Source organism: Equus quagga, chromosome 3, assembly GCF_021613505.1.
Source record: "Equus quagga isolate Etosha38 chromosome 3, UCLA_HA_Equagga_1.0, whole genome shotgun sequence".
In the NCBI taxonomy this organism is placed as follows: domain Eukaryota; kingdom Metazoa; phylum Chordata; class Mammalia; order Perissodactyla; family Equidae; genus Equus; species Equus quagga.
In genome coordinates this window covers 135,562,376-135,582,459 of record NC_060269.1, presented here as the reverse complement: position 1 = coordinate 135,582,459, position 20,084 = coordinate 135,562,376, and the positions used below count along the sequence as shown (strand labels likewise).

General features: G+C 38.8%; 1 protein-coding gene across 4 annotated transcripts in view; it reads left to right on the top strand.

Annotated features, from left to right (window-relative positions):
• The first annotated feature begins 2,146 nt into the window (after positions 1-2,146).
• The window catches only part of ZCCHC4 (zinc finger CCHC-type containing 4), a 43,788-nt gene continuing 25,850 nt past the window's right edge, over positions 2,147-20,084 (top strand). For 2 of the 4 annotated variants that reach the window (XM_046657578.1, XM_046657581.1), the window contains exons 1-5: positions 2,147-2,287; positions 3,075-3,193; positions 3,921-4,003; positions 16,181-16,456; positions 16,907-16,987. In XM_046657578.1, coding sequence (XP_046513534.1) covers positions 2,161-2,287; positions 3,075-3,193; positions 3,921-4,003; positions 16,181-16,456; positions 16,907-16,987 — 686 coding nt within the window. In that variant the 5' untranslated portion in view covers positions 2,147-2,160. The remainder of the gene's footprint in view (positions 2,288-3,074; positions 3,194-3,920; positions 4,004-16,180; positions 16,457-16,906; positions 16,988-20,084) is intronic. The other 2 variants (XM_046657580.1, XM_046657579.1) reach the window with 2 other exon arrangements.

The following is a 20,084-nucleotide window of genomic DNA, read 5'->3' as shown; positions in this document are numbered from 1 at the left end:
CTTTCACTGTTTGAGGAAGCTCACTTGCAAAGGCTGAAAATCCCTACTAGTGGGCTGCTTACGGAGGTCACATCCCGGAATCAGAATTATTTAAGAGAGAAGAAGAAAATACAAACTCACTAACTATTTCTGGTGGTGTGATTTCATTAATTCAATTGCAAATTTTGTAAACAAGTCTTTTAAAGATCACAAATCTTTGCCTATAAGAGATATTTTAAAAAAAATAGAACTGTTAATGTTAATGAGAATGGGTAGTTAGGTCTTGACACAAAATTTCCAAAAATATCATCAAATATGGATCCAGAAACTTTCCTACCCAAAAGATGCAGAAGTGCAGATAATGTGTTCTGGAAACTTGTGCTGGACAACATGAAAAAGGGAATTCTTACAGTCAAAGGATGTGAGTGAAACCATTGCATGGATGTGTGTCGAGTAGAGCAATATTTCTAAATTAATATGCCATAGTATTAAATGTGTGATGTTAAATATGTTTGTGTACCATCAATTCTCTATAAGGAGGCATTTGACTATTTCATCTACAACCGTGTGAGTGTGTATGTGTTTACTGCAGCAATACAATGTCTTGAAATTGGATAGATTGATTTCTTCCACTTTATTATTATTTTTAAAAATTGTTTTAGCTATTCTAGGTCCCTTGCCTTTCTATATAAATTTCAGAATAACATTGTCTATATCTACAAAAATCTGGCAGGGATTTCTCTTTTTTAAAGATTGGCACCTGAGCTAACAACTGTTGCCAATCTTCTTTTTTTTTTTTCCTGCTTTTTCTCCCCACATCCCCCCAGTACATAGTTGTATATTTTAGCTGTGGGTCCTTCTAGTTGTGGCATGTGGGATGCTGCCTCAGCGTGGCCTGACGAGCAGTGCCATGTCTGTGCTCAGGATCCGAACCAGCGAAACCCTGGGCCACTGAAGCAGAGCACACGAACTTAACCACTCGGCCACGGGGCCGGCCCCATCCTGCAGGGATTTTGATAGAAATTGTGCTAAACCTGTATCTGAGCTAAACCTGGGGAGAACTGACATCTTTACCATGTTGAGTTTTCCCATCCATGAACATGGTATGTCTCTACATTTATTTAGATCTTTTCTCATCAGCATTTTGTAGTTTTCAGCATACAAGTCTGTTACATGTTTTGTTAGATCTACAGCTAAGTGTTTCATTGATTTGAGTGGTTGTAAGTGGTAGTCTGTTTTTAATTTGGGCGTTCAGGTGTTCATTGTTAGTATACAGAAGTACAATGGAGTTTTATATGTTTATCTGATGTCCTGCAACCTTGCTGAACTCGGTTTAAACTTGAGTTATTTTTGTAGGTTCCTTGGGATTTTCTATGTAGACAATCATGTCATATGCGAATAGGTCCGGTTTCATTTCTTTCCACATATAAATGTCAGTGGAGGGGCCAGCCTGGTGGCATAGTGGTTAAGTTTTCATGTTCTGCTTCAGTGGCCCAGGGTTCGTGACTTTGGACCCGGGTGCACACCTACACACTGCTCATCAAGCCATGCTGTGGCCAGCATCTCATATACAAAATAGGGGAAGATTGGCATGGATATTAGCTCAGGGACAATCTCCCTCAAGCTGTTAGCTCAGGGCCAATCTTTCTCACCAAAAAAAAAAAAAAAAAAGAGTCAGTGGCCATGCAACTACTGTATGCAACTATAAACGTCGTCCAAAAAAACCAAAACGTGATACATGACAGCGTGAGAGTGACTTTGAAAAAAGAGGATGGTTCCACCAACCATCTGCTGCTGAAACTATTTCTAGCTGCTGTTGGTAGTGACACCACCTTTTGGACTTCGAACCCGACCAAATCTTTGCTCTAAAGAGTCATCTCATCTCCTGGCTGTGTTCTTACCAAACGAGGGTACTTACAGTTGCTGAGGGTGCGGCAGAAAACAGGTGAGGTTCTTGCACAGGTCCAACAAACTGCCTGCGAGTCGCCCCACCGGCTGCACCGGGGGCCATTTAGGGCCAGCCCAGGGCTGGCGGGAAAGCGTTTGGGGGCGTGGCCTGCGCCCAGCGGCTGCAGCTCCTCCTAGGCGCATGGGGGCGCTGTGAGTCCGTTGTGGGTCTCGGCGACACTCTTTCTCAGTTTCCTTGGTTCGGACTGAGGCTTTCGGGACGGCGGCGGGAAGATGGCAGCCCCCAGGGACGGGCTTGGAGCCGTGGAGACAGAGGGGAACGGGGGTCGCTCGGAGAGCTCGGGAGCGGAGGTGGTGCTTTCCTCCGATCCTGCCACTCCTGCTCCACTTTGCCCTCACGGTGGGTCCGTGTCTGGGCTCAGCCTGGCTGTGGGGCTCCGGGGGCGTGAAGGTGCCGTGGGCTTTCAGAGCTCCCGGTGTTTATCTGCCTCTCCCCCACCGTGCGTGATGCCTAGAAAACGCCCCTTTCTCGGGGCGTCGTGTTTTTCAACTTATTGAGAAACCGTTGTAGAGAGTCCTCACTGTTGTGGTTTTGGCTCCAAGGCTGTTAACATTTCTTTTTTAAGGAAGAGGCTGGGTAAGGGACTTCATGTGATTAATTCCCATTGCCCAGTACTTGGGGATTTCATTTGTTGATTTGCTATCTTTTCAATAAAAAAAACTTAGGGAGAATGATAGAATGAATTCTTGCTTAGAAACCAGGCCAGGTTTTTCTCTAACTTGCAGAGAGAGGGTGTGTGCCACTCTAAAAGCTCCGATTTTCTCTGAAAGGATAGCAGAGCGGGAGATGGCAAAGTGCTCGGTTCTCTGGACCCCTCCTTGTTTTAGTCTCAGGACCCAGGTCATTCACTCTGTAGACAGCAGTTATACTGACAATAGCAGAGACCAGTTCTCAAAAATTATTTCTTAAATATAAGAAATATACGAATATATTTATATAAAAAATAGATATATCTCTGAATGTTGTGACTGAGAGAAAAGGAAAAATATTTTTTGAACAAAGTAGTGGATTTAATTTTGACAAATTGTGCTTAAAACTAAAACAAGTTTTATTTAAGGGCGGTGAAAACTAGGAACTTGATGTAGATGACTATCGTTTGACATGTTTTTTCCTCCTCTGGAACTAGGACCCACTCTTCTGTTTGTAAAGGTGAGCCAAGGGAGAGAAGGAACGCGGAGGTTTTATGCCTGCTCAGCCTGCAGAGATAGAAAAGACTGTAATTTTTTTCAATGGGAAGATGAAAAGGTATATCAACTTTTTGGATATATGTTTTTTCCTTTTTGATGTTTGTGACATTTTATTGAGAATGTCTAAACCAATAAAAACTCTGTAGTATGAGCATTAGATAAGTCGAGTCTCTTAAGAGAGGTGAAGATAACATGTTTTTTTGGTTTGAGAGACCGGAGTTTATACTTACTCTGAACTTGCCCTGTTTACCGATGTCTTAAACTACTGTGGTGGCTAATCCATCGTTTGCAAATACAGATTTCTCCCAGGGAGTCTAGTCTAGATCATTCCAGGAAGTGTTTTAGAAGAACACTCTTCTTGAACATTTGCTTTGAACATCCTTTATACAGCCACTGGATGACCAGTGAAGGCACTTAGAGTTATGAGCTTGGTATCCATTTGGACTCAGCCCCAATTGAAGTTTCTGAAAGTTTTGACTAGAAAATTGCCGGCTTTGTTAGGTGTGTTGGAAAACAGTCTTGTACGCCACTCTTCTGCAGACCCGTTAAGATCACCACTTGTCAGGTGATCTCTCAGTGGTTTAATATGTTGGGCATTGCTTCAAACTGCTCTAGAATTTTCGCAGTTCAGTGTGTTTTGTTTTGTTTTCCCCTGAAATGAATGCTTGTTTACAACATTGAGCTGCTTGAATTTCTGGCTTTTTGATGTCAGAATGTGAAACCAGTTTTTCTAAGGTGGTAGCAAGTTTGATGGTTTATTAAGTGGGTTTTTTATTCTCTTTCAGTTGTCAGGAGCGAGACTTGCTGCCCGAGAAGCTTACAACCGAAGATGTCAGCCTCCTCTCTCCCGAACGCAGTGTGTGGAAAGGTACTGATGCGGTGGCGTTTTTATTTATTATTTTTTGTTGTATTTTTTCCTGTGCCTTTAAATTTAATTTACTTTAAAAGTTTTATTGTGGTAAAAGATGTATAACAAAATTTGCCATTTTAGTGATTTTTAACTGTACAGTTCAGTGGCGTTCATTACATTCACAGTGTTGTGCAATCATCGTGACTGTGTATTTCCAAAACTTTTTCATCACCCCAAACAGAAAATCTATGACCATTAAGCAATAATTCCCCATTCCACCTCTTCCCAAACCCTGGTAACCTCTGCCATACTTTTTGTCTCTGTGAATTTAACTCTTCTAAGTACATCATATAAGTGGAATCATACAATATTTGTCCTTTCGTGTCTGGCTTATTTCATGCAGCATAATGTTTTTAAGGCTTATGCATGTAGTAGCATGTATCTTAACTTCATACTTTTGTGGCTGAATAATATTCCATTGTATGTATATACTATGTTTTGTTTATCCTTTCATCCATCAATGGACAGTTGGGTTGTTTCCACTTTTTGGCTGTTGTGAATAACGCTACAGTGAACATTGGCATACAAATATTTCTTTGAGTTCCTGTTTTCAGTTATTTTGGGTATATACCTAAAAGTGTGGAATTATTGAATTGTGGTAATTCCGTGTTTGGTTTCTTGAGGAACCACCAAATTGTTTTTCACAGTGACAACACCGTTTTGCATTCCCATCGGCAACGTATGAGGCTTCCAATTTCTCTATATCCTTGACAACACTTGTTGTTTTCTGGGGGTTTTTTTGAGGAAGATCAGCCCTGAGCTAACATCTGCCACCAATTCTCCTCTTTTTGCTAAGGAAGACTGGCCCTGAGCTAACGTCCGTGCCCATTTTACTCTGCTTTATATGTGGGATGCCTGCCACGGCATGGCTTGCCAAGCAGTGTGTAGGTTCACACCTAGGGTCCAAACTGGTGAACCTGGGGACACTGAAGCAGAACGTGCGAACTTAACTGCTGCACCACTGGGGCAGCCCCTGTTTTCTGTTTTTAGATTATGGCCATCCTAGTAGTTGTGAATTGGTATGTCACTTCACATGTGGTGTTGATTTTTATTTCTCTTATTACTAGTAACGTAGATCATCTTTTCATGTACTTATTGACCACTTGTACATCTTCTTTGGAGAAATGTCTGTTCAGTTCCTTTGTCCATTTTTAATAGAGTGTTGTGTGTCTTTTTGTTGTTGAGTCTCAGGAAGTCTTTATACGTTCTTGTTATTGCATCGTTATCAGATATATGACTTGCAGATATTTTCTCCAATTATGACAGATTGTCTTTTCACTTTCTTCATGATGTCCTTTGATGCACAAGAGTTCTTAATTTTGATGAAGCTCAGCTTATCAATTCTTTCTTTTGTTGCTTGTGCTTTTGGTGACATAGCTAAGAATCCATTGCCAAATCCAATGTCATGAAGATTTACTGTAATATTTCTATTTTGAAATACTAAAAGAACCAAAACATTCTTTAAAAGCTGCATTGTAAATGTTTTATTGGGTGAATGGAAATTGAGTGATAGATTTAATTCTTTGGCAAACCTGTGAAAAGAATTCATTCCCCTCCTGTGTCTTGATGTTGTGCTCTATGTGCTGGGAGAAGCTTTTTAAGAAGCCCCTGCTCCGCGTTGCAGATGACAAAAAGGTTTTCACTCTCGAGGCAATTCCTTCTGGCTGCCTGGGCTGCTGTGTTCGGAAGGGTTCTGAGGTCTTATTCAGGCTAAGTGGGAAGGAGTAGTGGGCTCTATTCGATGTCTTTCTTGAGTTTCTTGGTAGATTTTAAGGTCCTTTGATGGAGGAGACTTTTCTTAATAACTTGATTGCCCCTTAATCAAAGTACTTAATCAGTGTTGTCTACTTACTGTATGGGAATTCAATCAACAACAAAAAATGTTGAAAAGGGAATTAATGTAAATTGAGTGCTACTGTGAGCTAGGCACTGTACTAGACGTTTCATGTGAGGTACTGTTCAGTCCTTCCGAGTAGTTTACTTAGGTGAGAAAATTGAGGTGTGGAGAAGTTGAGTAACTTCATCGAGTTCTTACTACTAGAATGACTTAGCTGTGACTCAAACTTATGCTTCTCTGATTCTAAAATGTTATTTTTATTTGTGTATTTATTTTTGCTTGAGGAAGATCGTCCTGAGCTAACATCTGTGCCAGTCTTCCTCTGTTTCGTATGAGGGTCACTGCCACAGCGTGGCCGCCAACGAGTGGTGTAGCTCCATACTGAGGAACTGAACCCGGGCCGCCGAAGTGGGGTGTGGCAAACGTAACCACTAGGCCGTGGGGCCAGCCCCTCTAAAATGTTATTTTTAAACATAAAAGATAGTAATTAATATGTGATGTGTAATGATTTTATTTAAGGAGATATAAGGAGATAAAACATAAAGAATTATATAGAGATATATCCTAATAAAATTATCATAATGAGATAAAATAGAATGTTGAAGATGCAGAAAGTAGAAGAACATCACTCCTGGTTTTCCCTTTGAACCCCCGCACCTTGGTTATTTTGTAGTACGTGTTTTGGCCTTTTTTCCTATGCCTAGGTTTGTTTGTTTTACAAGGTTATAGTCATAACATGTACATAGTTTTGTACTTTGCTGTATTTACTTTTATCTGATAAGCATGCTTTTCATGTTATTACTTAAGGATATTGGTGATTCAATTAAACTCTATAAGAAAATCTAGGTGATCTTGTTTCCTTGCATAATAAAATTTTAGTCTGGAGCTAAACCACTGTCTTGTTGTTGTACTGCCAGAGTATGATTTATTTATTTATTTATTTATTTTTTAAAGATTTTATTTTTTCCGTTTTCTCCCCAAAGCCCCCCGGTACATAGTTGTATATTCTTCGTTGTGGGTCCTTCTAGTTGTGGTATGTGGGACGCTGCCTCAGCGTGGTTTGATGAGCAGTGCCATGTCTGCGCCCAGGATTCGAACCAACGAAACACTGGGCCGCCTGCAGCGGAGCGCGCAAACTTAACCACTCGGCCACGGGGCCAGCCCCCAGAGTATGATTTTTTGATAATAGGAATATATATTTTTTTGGTGAGGAAGATTGGCCCTGAGCCAACATCTGTAGCCAATCTCCCTCTTTTTGCTTGAGAAAGATTGTCGTTGAGCTACCATCTGTGACAGTCTTCCTCTATTTTATGTGGGATGCCGCCATAGGGTGACTTGACAAGCAGTGCTAGGTCCGTGCCCAGGATCCGAACCTGTGAACCCTGGGCTGCTGAAGTGCGGGGTGTGAACTTAACCACTATGCTACCGGGCGGCCCTGATAATAAGGAATTTTTGAAATTCATATTTCATGCTAATTATAATATGAAAGAACTGGCTAAAATATGAAGTCTTAAAGAATTTTCAAAAGCTTATATGTTTGGGCTGCTTAGAGGTGTCACCTTACAGAATCAGAATTATTTAAAAGAGAAAAAGAAAGTAGAGATTTAGTAAGACTTGGGGGCCATAATTTCTTCTGTTATCTAATTATCTAGTTATCTATTATCTATTGCTCGTTCTTGAGAGCATGTCTTAAAAATAATTTTCAACATCTTAAATCCTCTGTGACCCATAACCTAGGATTTTGTTGCCCAAGCCTCCATCCAACCGTTCCTCCCTCCAATCGTTTATTCATTCTTGGTTGAGGGCTCAGAAAGAACTTAAATGGTAGTACTGGAGTTGAGATATATTTAAAGATTACACAGTGCGAAGAAGAATATGTTAAGTGTCAACAGTATTCCTAGGCAAGACCGAGTGCTCTGGAAAGTCAGACGCATTACAGCTGACTCGTGCCTTAGCTGCTCAATACAGTTTAAGGACATGGTGTTTGAACAGGTTTTAGAGGATGAGTAGAAGTTTAAGCTTTTTGAAATACAGTATAATTGATTTCATTGCATCACTTTGTAATTGATGCTCTTTATGATTTCTTATATGCTGTCTAAGGAGTGAAAAGTTTGAAATCAGTCGTTCCTCTAAAAATCTAAAATTTTGACTTTTTAAAATCAAAGGCTTACTAAGTTACCTAGTCTCTGTTATTAATTATCTGTTTTGTTAGTGTGTCTTCAGCTTAAGACTAGCAGTTCATTCTTGTGTGTAAATGGATCTATGGATGATGTACTGTTACTTGAGATTGTATTTATTTTCTAATTTAACTTTATACAACTGATTTATAAGTTATTTTATTAAATAATACTATATGTAAAAGTATTAAAATGCATTTAAACATTACACCTATTCTGTAAAGCAAACCTTTCATCTGTTATTGTGGAGTAATAATAGCTTTTTATTGACTAATTTGTTTTTGAAATTGTTAGAAAGGAAAGATGGTAGCTAACAAGATAAACTGACTTTTGTTACTTGATTTTTATTACGGAACTGGCTGTGCTGCACAGATTTCTAGGTTCTGCAGAATAGGATTTGATAGTCCTTTTTCTAATCCCAGTCTTTGAACCATGCTTTAAATTTCATGTGTTCAGTTGACAGATTTACATTTTATGCCTGAGATTTGACTTTTCTTGTAGTGTTTCGCTGCCTGTTATGCCCTAAAATGTGTTATTCTATCATGTAGTATGTTGGCACCCTTATTGTGACCTGTGAAGTCTTAAGAAAGATATATTTTAATGCTAAAATCAGCATTAATGTATGTGTATCCCAATAGTTTTGTTTAGTTGATATTTCATTTAGTTGTTTTTTCAAGAGCTCATTTAAACTCAGATTTCCAACGTCTGCTATTAGGGAAATGGCATGCACATAATTTGTCTGCTCCAGGAAAGGCAAATGGAACATCAAATGGAGATCAATAAAAATGACATTTCAAAATACTAGCCTGCAATTGTGAATCCTGCAGAGCCACGCGGCAGAATGAATTTCTTCTCCCCCCGGGGGTGTGGAGTAAGAATGAATGAGGGGGGAGCTCTGAGTAACCCTCAGCTCTTGATAGTCTCGTGTTCTTACTCCCAAACCTTTAAAAAGACCTTGTGTCTGAATGTTAAATTTAAAACAGTATGCTTGAATGATTATGATGTGATTTTGAATAGAGAGAAGTATGCGGAAGATCTCAGTTTTTCTTTTGTCAAGAGAAGCTTAATAAACTAGCAATAAAGCTTTCTGAAAGAATTTCACCAAGGCACAAAGATATTTAAGTGACGGTTCATTTAACAGTGTTCTTTTCTTTCTTTTAAAAATAATTAAACTGAGTGCCTTAAGATAGTCCAATGTGGTGGGCGAGTTGTGACAACCGCCCCTCTTTGCTTTGAATTTTCTTTCATCTCTTCCTGGTGATTTTGCGGCTTCTCCTGCCTTGAGTTGGCACCGCTTGGTGTGTGATAGGCAGTCCTTTTGACTGTATTTAAGTAGCAGAACCTGACACAGCTTCGTTTTGGGGATCTTCTTTCTCTTTTTTCCTGTAAAGTCCTTGATTGTTGTCATTCTTTCAGCCACGAGTGTTTACTTGTTTAATATCAAACGTATGCCCCGTTGCTGTGTTTGGTGCCTGACTGCACGTGCGGGAGCTCTGTGTTCCAGGACTGAGTCATAGGTGCTGGCAGTGGGACGGCCTGTAGTTCCAGTGGCGCCCAGCGCTGCACTGAAGAGACGACAGCATGAGGACCTAGGGCCGAGTTTGCCCACGGGTGGACACACATCTATGTCATGCCCTCTGTTTGGCTGACGGCAGTTATAAGTCACATCTCAATGTTGTAGATGCTAAAATGTGAAAAAATATGCATCCTCGAAGTTATGAAATAGAGTGGTTAGATTTTGCTTTGTGATCCAGTCTGACAGGCTTTCTTTTAAGGGGCGATTTTAGCCTGTTTTCATAGTGGATGTAACAGATATGCTGGGTCTTAGTTTTACTGTCTTATTTTATACTTTCTGTTTTTACTGCTTCTTTTTGTTCTCTTTCACTATATGGTCTGTGTTTTCTTTGCTTTTCTTTTTCTAATGTGTGTTTCTTCTATGTTTCTGTTCTCATGGTTCACTTTGTAACTTTTTATACTATATTTAATCCTTTTTTTTAGTCTTCATCTAAAAATGAGAAATGAACTTAGCATATTTCTTCTTTCTATCTCTTTCTTTCTCTACAATCACTATCCAATTTTAGTTGGTTATTTCTTTTTAGGGTTAATCTTTATGCCTTTGAATATTGCTTACAGTACGTTTACTTGATTTTTTTAGTTTTAAATTACATATTTTGGGCTGTGACTCTAAAACAGGAGAGAATCAGTATACTTACACTATATTCCACTTTCTCTTCCTATTCCCCTATCAGTTTAATTTGGATTTATAACCGTAACCATAATACCCATATTTGTTTCTGTTTTTATGCTGTAATTAAGTGGATTCAGTGCTTACTGACAGCCCCTTGGCTGTAGTCTCTTCATTCATCTCCTATTTGGTTGAAATTCATCTTCTAGCAATTTTTATTTTTTACATTAAAATCTTTTATTAACCAAAAATTTTTAAATCAAAATTTGTACGTGGCTAATGTATGATTCCCATTATATGAGATGTCTGGAATGGGCAAATATAGAGAGATAGAAAGTATGTTAGTTGGGCCGGCCCCGTGGCCGAGTGGTTAAGTTCGTGTGCTCTGCTTCATTGGCCCGGGGTTTCACCGGTGTGAATCCTGGGCTTGGACATGACGCTGCTCATCAAGCTATGCTGAGGTGGCATCCCACGTGCCACAACTAGAAGGACCTACAACTGAAATATACAACTATGTACTGGGGGGCTTTGGGGAGAAGCAGCAGCAGCAAAAAAAAAAAAAAAAGAAGATTGGCAACAGATGTTAGCTCAGGTGCCAATCTTTAAAAAAAAGAAAGTATATTAGTGGTTTCTAGAGGCTGGGGGTAGGGGGAAATGGGGAGTGACTGCTAATGGGTACCAGGTTTCTTTCTGAGGTGATGAAAATGTTCTGGAATTAGATTGGGGTTGATGTTTGCACAACTTCATGAATATTCTAAAAACTACTGAATTGTACACTTTAAAAGGGTGATTGTGGTGTGTGAATTAAATCTCAATTAAAAAAAATCTCTATGTGGTAAAAAACCAAATAATTCTGTGAGGTTTATAAAGAACTGCACTCCTGTCTCCACCTATGCGTATAAGGAAGACAGTATGAAGAATCTGCTACACCACACCCAGTTTCAATTATAACATGAGGCGAATTTTATTTCACTTATACCCTCTACCGGGACCTTCAGTCTAGACATTATATAATTTTATCCATAGATACTTCTCTGTGTATCTCAAGAGATAAAGCCTTTTTTTTTTTTTTTTTTAAATTTTTTTATTTTTTCCTTTTTCTCCCCAAAGCCCCCCGGTACATAGTTGTGTATTCTTCGTTGTGGGTTCTTCTAGTTGTGGCATGTGGGACGCTGCCTCAGCGTGGTCTGATGAGCAGTGCCATGTCCGCGCCCAGGATTCGAACTAACGAAACACTGGGCCGCCTGCTGCGGAGCGCGCGAACTTAACCACTCGGCCACGGGGCCAGCCCCAAGAGATAAAGCCTTTTTAAAAAAAAAAAAACATAGTTGCAATACTGTTAAAATTACCTAAAAAAATAAACATTTCTTTGATATTATGTAACATGCAGTTAGTATTCATATTTCTCTGATTAGCCCATAAATTCTCTTTTATAATTGTTTTTTTCAAATCAGGATCCAAACAGGGCTCACATATTGCAGTTGGTTCATATTATTATTATTATTTTTTTTAAAGTGAGAAAGGATAAGCCTGTCTACACAGGGTGCCTCTAAGGTTTTTTTTTTTTAAAGATTTTATTTATTTATTTTTTCCTTTTTCTCCCCAAAGCCCCCCGGTACATAGTTGTATATTCTTCGTTGTGGGTCCCTCTAGTTGTGGCATGTGGGACGCTGCCTCAGCGTGGTTTGATGAGCAGTGCCATGTCCGTGCCCAGGATTTGAACCAACGAAACACTGGGCGGCCTGCAGCGGAGCACACGAACTTAACCACTTGGCCACGGGGCCAGCCCTGGTTCATATTATTAATCTTTTGTTTGTTGGAAAAGCAGAGCCATTTGTCCTATAGAATTTCCCACATTCTGGATTTGGTTGACCGCATCCCGTAATGTTGTGCAACATTTATTCTATTCTCTGTATTTATTGTAAAGTAGAGGTGTCATCAGACTCAAGTTCAGTTCTGGGGCCAAGACTCTTTTTTAAATGGTAGGGTGTATTTCCTTTTGTATCACATTAAAAGATAGATAATGTCTTCTTCACTCTGTGATATTAAGATTGATCATGTGTTGAGATATAAGCCAGCCAGTTGTTAACAATACAATTAATTTTGTATATTAATATTTTATCCTGCAATCTTGATTAGCTTACTTATTAGCTCTGGCAGCTTTTTTGAAGATTTCCTTAGGCCTTTCTACATACATGATCATGTTGTCTGTAAATAAAGAAGTTTTAATGTTTCCTTTCTAATCCATGCCTTTTATTTCTTTTTCTTGCCTTATTAAAGTGGCTAGAATCCCCAGTCAATGTTGAATAGAAATGGTGGGAGTAAAGGTCCTTGCTGAGTCCCAGACTTAGGAGGAATACATTCAGTCTTTTATCAGTATAGTGTTAGCTATTGGTTTTTCTTGGATGCCCTTTATCAGGTTGCAGAAGTTCCCATCTATTCCTTCTATGTTTTTTGAGAATCTTTTTCATGAATGAATGTTTGATTTTGTCAAGTGCTTTTTCCTGCATTTAATGAGATGATCACTTTTTTAAGATTGTTAATATGGTGAATTGCATTGATTGAATTCAAACGTTGACACAACCTTGCATTCCTGGGATAAATTACACTTGGTCATCATGTAACCAGTGTGTATTGTGGTTTTGATTTGCTAAAATTTTGTAATGATTTTGAGTTTGTGTTCATGAGGTATATTGGTCTTTAGTTTTCTTATAATTTTTTTTCTGGTTTTGCTCTTGGAGTAATGCTGGCCTAATCAAATGAATGGGGAACTGTACCTTCCTCTTCAGTGTTCTAGAAGAATTTGTGTAGACGTGGTTTTGCTCCACTGTCTTCTTTCTTGCATTGTTTCCAGTGAGAAATCTGCTATCATTCTTATCTTTGTTCCTCTGTACATATCTTTTTTCCCTTTGGTCTCTTTTTAAGATTTTCTCTTTTTCACTGATACTGAATAATTTTATTATGATGCATCTTGTAGTTTTCTTCATGTTTCTTGTGGTTGAGGTTCTCTAGGCTTCTTGCATCTTTTGATGTAATTTTGGAGAATTTCAGCCATTACTTTTCCAAAATTTTTTCTGTCCACTCCTTTTGGGGTGTCCAGTTTCATGTATTTAGGCCTGTCAGTGTTTCATTTTGGATAGTTTCTGAGGCCATGACTTCATGTCACCATTTTTTTTTCTGTAGTATCTGAACTGCTGTTAATCCCATCTAGGATGTTTTTTGTTTCAGACAATTAAAAGAGAAATCTTTATAGGTTTGATTTGGGTGTTTTTAGTACTTTCCATGTTTTTACTTAACAGGCTTAGGTTCTTGTCTACTTCCTTAAACATATGGAATGTAGTTACAATAAATGGCTTTACTCTCTCTGTCTACTGATTGTATCATCTCTGTCATTTCTGAGTCAGCTCGAATTGATTGATCTTTTTTCCTAATCATGGGTCACGTTTTCCTGTTTCTTTGCATCCCTGGAAATATTTGATTCAGTGCTGGCAGTGTCAGTTTTACCTTGTTGTACACTGGATATTTTTTATTCCTTTACATATTTTTGAGCTTTGTTCTGGGACACAGTTAAGTTACTTGGCTGTAGTTTGATGCTCTTGAGCAGGATTTGGCAAACTACAGCCTGCAGGCCGAATCTGGCCATGCCTGTTCATGTACAGTTGGTTTGTGGTTGCTTTTGTGCTGACAGAAAAGTGTGGCAGAAAGACCGGATGGCCTACCAGGCTCAAAATATTTACTGTCTGATCCTTTACAGAAAAGCTTTCTTGTCTCTTGCTTTTTTTTTTCCCCAAAGATTTTGTTTTTCCTTTTTTTCTCCCAAAGACCTCCAGTACATAGTTGTGTATTTTTAGTTGTAGGTCCTTCTAGTTGTGGCATGTGAGACGCCGCCTCAGTGTGGCTCGATGAGCGGTGCCATGTCCGTACCCAGGATTCGAACCTACAAAACACTGGGCAGCCTGCAGTGGAGCACGCAAACTTAACCACTTGGCCATGGGGCTGGCCCCTGTTGTCTCTTGCTTTTGCAGGCTTATCTTTAGGCTTTTGGGCTGGACCAGAGCAGCCTTTGGGGTGGGGCTAATTGCTCCCCACTCCTGAGGCAGTGCTCAGAAGAGCATGCTACCGATGCTTGTGTTCTAGGAGGTTTCTCACTCTGGCTCGTCAGTAGACAACCATTCTGTGCCCTGTGTGTGTATCCAGCGATTGTTCTGCCTGCTCCTTTTCAGTGGTTCTCTCCCTCGCTGTGGGTAGATCTTCACACATGTGTGCTGATCAGTGCTCTGCTGAAGACTTGAGGGGAATCATAGCATCATGGAGCTCTCTCTCTCTAAGCGTCCCATTTTCAGTTCTGTGTCCTCCACTTCTATTCTCCAGTCCTCTGCCCTGTGAACTCCAGCCACCCTGGCCTCCACGAATTCTCAGCTCTACCTCATCAACTCATCAAGCTTTGTTTGGGATCTCCGTCTCTGTGCTGCCTGCTCTCCACAGGCAGTAAGCTGGGCAGTTGTACCACTCACTCATCTGTTCCTTTCTCTTATCCTTCACTATTCGGGCTGCCACTTGTCCAATGTCTTGAAACTGTGGTTTCATATATTTTGTGTGTTGAAAAAATTCTTTGAGGGCCAGAGTGGCAAATCTGGTTCCTGTTACTCTATCATGGCTGGATGTGGAAGTCTTCAACATTTAACATTTAATAAGGAAAGGTAATAGTAGTGATTCAGTGTTTCTCTTGCTGAAGAGTGTACTGGTTTTTTCCATTTGCATTTCATGACTTAGGGGACCTTTTATCTACTGACATTGTTACTTTGAATTACTATAAAAGTTTCTTCAAATATCACTCTCCTTTTTCTTTACAGTCGTAGATAAAGCTGTCAAAAGAACAGTTATCAAAGAAATAGAAACATTTAAATTACTGGCATGATAAGCTTATTTCTTGCTGTGGCCATTCAGAATATCTGTTTGTCACTGCCTTGGGTGCTTTGAAGTGAAACTGTGCTTGGATATAAAAAGTTTTAAAACCCACTTTGATTCTATGTGAAGTTCACAGTTTTTAAAGTGCAGTTCCAGAGTTTAGTTCAGTAGAAATCGTATGACTCATCTCCAGAAATGAGAACCCTTTAGTGCGCTCTCACATGCTTGGAGTTAGACATTTCTGACCCACTGGGAGCCTTGATAATCTTATTTATTTTTCTTTTGTTTTTTCACTCTGATTTCATAGCTGGTATGTTTTTAAAACATACTAACCGTGATTGTTTTCTTTCTTTAATAATTTCTTATGAAATGAAGAAAAAAAAACCTAAAGTGGCAACTTTTAAGTCAGATACTATAAAGAGGACTTGAAAGAGATGTAGTGGGATATCCAGTACAGTTTTATTTCCAGGCTGTGAATATTATCTTGCTGTGCTGGGCGTGAGCTTCTTAGAACTGCCTCCAATCAGTAGTGCTGAGAATAGAGGGACCTTGTAGGAATGGTTTTTCTTTTAGGAGGTAGTTTTTCTTGCTAAGTATGCCATAAGAACTTGAAGAATGATTTTAATTTCTCATCTTAAAATGACCGTCTTATTGAGCCAGACTGTTTAACACTTGAAAGTTAGAACACATGGATTTGTCAGTGAATTTAAACGTGTTCGTAGTCTCCATTACCCCTAAGTTGTTTGAGTAATATATTATATTCACATTGTAAATGGGTATTGATCTTCATTCAGTGACTAAATTGGAGCATCTCAATTCTCATGAAATTGCTGATTCTCTTCCACTTTGTAGGTATGCAGCCAGACATAAATTCCAGCCAACATTCCACAGATTTTCTTACCTTTGCTTCTTTATGCAGTATTCTTTAGGAAGTCGTAATGCTTTTTGGATACCAAAAAGAGCATGTTAATTGTCTTTAAAACAACAAACTTAATATATATTCCTTTGTGTTTTATTCTGCCTTGAAGGTACTTGAAGTTTATTGAGTTGCCCTTGTCTCAGAGGAAGTTTTGTCAAAGATGTCAGCAGTTGCTCTTACCAGACGACTGGGAGAAGCATGGTGAACATCAGGTAGTGGGTGATGTTTCCCTCACTCAGTTAAAAAGGCCCAGTCGACTCCTGTATCCACTGGAAAACAAGAAGACAAATGCCCAGTATTTGTTTGCTGATAGGAGCTGTCAGTTCTTGGTAGACCTACTTTCTACCCTTGGATTCAGAAGAGTACTGTGTGTTGGAACACCAAGGTATGTTACATGATTGTTTAAAAACTTCTCCTATCACCACTATGTAAACTGTAAAAAAAAATTATCACGTAGTTATTTACTATGTGCAGAGTACAGCATGAAGCTTTGAGTATACAAAGGAAGTATAAAGTATGGTCCCTCTCTTAAGGAGTTGGCGATTTATATTACATTTGAGAGGAATCTGTATAGATTTCTGATATATGATAGGAGATTCTTTGTGATTTGATTCCTAAATTGTTTATGATTTTAGACTTCTCTGTTTCAGATAAGTTCTACCCTTTTAAAAATATTTGCAAAGTGGAGACCTTGGTTATGTCTGCCAAATTCTCTTCAGTGTTTCATTGAAATATTAGAAATACCAGGAGAACCTTGATGGAGTTTTTGTTTGCTTGCTTATTGTCTATGGCAGTTGTAATTTCTTATTAAATTTGCTTTCACTGATTGCTTTAGGTTGCATGAGCTGATCAGGTTGAAAGCATCAGGTGACAAGAAGTCTAACATTAAAAGCCTTTTGTTGGATATTGATTTTCGGTAGGTTTACAAAATGTACTATTTGTTCTCCTTCATTGTCTCCTTTTCTTTTTAAGGCTTTTCTCTTCTTAATTGTTTATTACCTGTTACAAGCCTTTAATTAACATTTAGAAATAATAATTGGTTATAAGGCACCTTTGTCGTCATAAACTCGACATGTAATCTTCCCTGTTTCAAAAGGGGGCAGTCAATTTCTCTTTTTGCTGGTGTGCTTCCTAAATTTTTTCTTTGAATGTGTCTAGTTGTCTTTGGTTTATAATTTAGACATAAATTCCTATTGAGTAAAATTTCATCTCATATTGCTTATTTTTCAAAGATAATTCTGACCTTCCTCCAGAATTTTGTTTCATCATAATGTTTTACGTGTGATAGGGAATTTATTTTAATATAATTTACCAGATGATGTATATATTGTCTTTCACTGGACATAGCCCTAACGTGAAGGGAGTGCCAACTAGGGAACAGACAGGTTCCAAGGCAGAGGATTAGCAAACAGATAAGCTTTGTGGGAGAGGGTGAGAATTAAACGGCATCTGATGTGTTGAGACAAACAGAGGTGAGACAGAGGACCACACCTTGAGTCTCTCCTCTGCTGGTAATTTAGAAGATACAGACTTTTGATTTATAACACAGCATGGCAAATATGTCCATCTACACTCTCTGTGATTCTGTAAATTTGAAAACTCTTCCTAGTTTCTGTAATCGTTTGAATTCCAGGCATTCATAGTGAGTCTGTAAGACACATGTTCTTAGTATCTTTTACTTGTTCCTGAATGTATTGAAGGAATCAGGCATTGTGTTTCTTTTTATTTAATCTGATAGAGTCTCTTTGGGCAATATTCCAATATTTGTTGGAGAGAATCTATGAAATTACATATGCTTTTTCTTTCTAAAAACAAGGCAGACAGATTTTTAAAGTGAAATAGCTTTTACAATTTATGTTTCTTTAGATTTCCAAGTCAACTTTAGATTGTCTGACCTAAAGCAGCTACATTTCTTAGAAATAACCCACATTTCCTGAACCACGCATCCCTTATTAACAGGACTAGCATGTTTACTAATATCTGCTTGACACGAGTGATGCTCAGCAAAATGGAATTCCATAAGTGATATAGGTTTCTTCAAGATAAACTCAATTTCTTTTTTTTAACTGAGATATAATTCACTTACAATTTACCATTTTAATGTATGTATTTCAGTGGTTTTGGGTATATTCACTATGTTTTGCAACTATCACCACTATCTAATTCTAGAATATTTCCATCACACTGAAAAGAAACCCTGTACTCATTTCCTCTGACAACCACTGATGTGCTTTCTGTCTCCATGGATTTGTATATTCTGGATGTTTTATGTAAATGTAATTATACAATATGTGACCTTTGTGTGTGGCTTCTTTCATGTAGCATAATGCTTTTAAGGTTCATCCATGTCGTAGCATATAACAGCTTCATTCTTTTTATGACTGTACAATATTCCATTGTATGGAAATAGTTTCTCTTTTTGAATATCACATTCCTTTCTAAAGTATTATTGTTAAGTTATTATAAATATATTCTTTTAAAGGTAAAAGTTTAACTTTTGGGTTCTTATAATAAGAATATTAGCAATAACTGGTATTTATTGAGTGCTTGCCACTGTCAAACTGTGTTTTAACTCGTTGGTGCTCACAATAGCCCTCTAAGATAGATGCTCTTATCCTCACTTTCCAGCTGAGAAAACTGAGATACAAAGAGGTTAAATAACTTGACTAAAGTTACAGTTTATTAATGGCCAAGTCAGGATTCAAACTTGGTCAGTCTGACTCCAAAAATTAAGTTATCCTCTGGGAAGAACTTTGCTTTTGAAAGTGTATGTAAGCCTTTCTTCTGTAGCCCGTTTCTCTCTTGTCATCCTTCTGTCTCTCTCTTTCTCTATCTGTTCCCCTGACTTGTTCCACAGAGGTTTTCAGAGGAGAATAACTGGTTTCCAGGTTATTCATATATTTAGAATAGGTACTCCTATTGGTCAGGAATCTATCACTGGAGGCCTGGAAATCCATTTATGTCAAAGACAATTTCTTGGCTCACAGCACTGGAGTCTGGGCTGTAGCAGGCTTCAGTACAGTCGGACCGTGCGCCTCACCCGTGTGGTTAGGGCTCTGTCTTTCTCTCTCCACCTCTTATTCTGTCTCTGTGTGGTGGCTTTCTTCTACAGATAGTGGCCTTCACTCTACAGAGACTTGGCTGGGGGGCAGCTTTAAGCTTACGTGGTTTCAGCTTAACTGCCCAGTGTAAAGAGGCAGTCTGTCTTGAGCACCCAGCAGTGAAACTCCAGGGAGGACTCTGCTTAGCTTGGCTGGGGTCATGTGCCCGTTCCAGAACCATCGCTGTGGCCTGGCAGGGAGCGTGCTCTGGCCAGCCCCTGATCAGCCACATGGGGTGGGTTGTTTGTAGGGAATAGGTGTTTGAAGGGGGGGCATGTAGGTGCTGGAGGGATGGAAACAGATGTCTACAACGGAATTATTCAAGGCCGCACATATCAGTTGTCAGCAGCGCTGAAATTCCTACCTTTGGCACTTTTACTTCAGTGGAAAGGGTACAGTGTTGTCTTTCCAACATCTTTGAAGTTACATTAGAAATTATATAATGATTCTGATTTCATTAGAGAGACGCTTTTTCCAAGTTAGTTGTGGTGGACTGGTTTATAGACAAAGAAGCCAGAAAAAATCAGTGTTTCATATCAAAGAACTTGTTCAAATTCTGAGGATCCCTGGTTTATTTATTTTTTTCCTTTTTAAGAAAACATGATCTTTAATTTTGTCACCCAAAACATTCTGGATTTTGGCTTTTTAGGCTTTTTTATGCATATAAACATTTTAAAAGTAGAATCATAAAATATAGTCTTTTTTTCCACTCTGCTATGTTTCAGGCATATGTATTTTTTAATTGAGATATATTTCACATACATAAGACAGTGGTTTTTAGTATTAATCATGAGGTTGTGCAACCATCACCACTGTCTCATTCCAGAACATTTCTGTCACCTTTGAAAGAAACACTCTCCCAAGAAGCAGTCTCCCCTCATTTCCCGGAACCTCCCCTAGCCCTTGGCTACC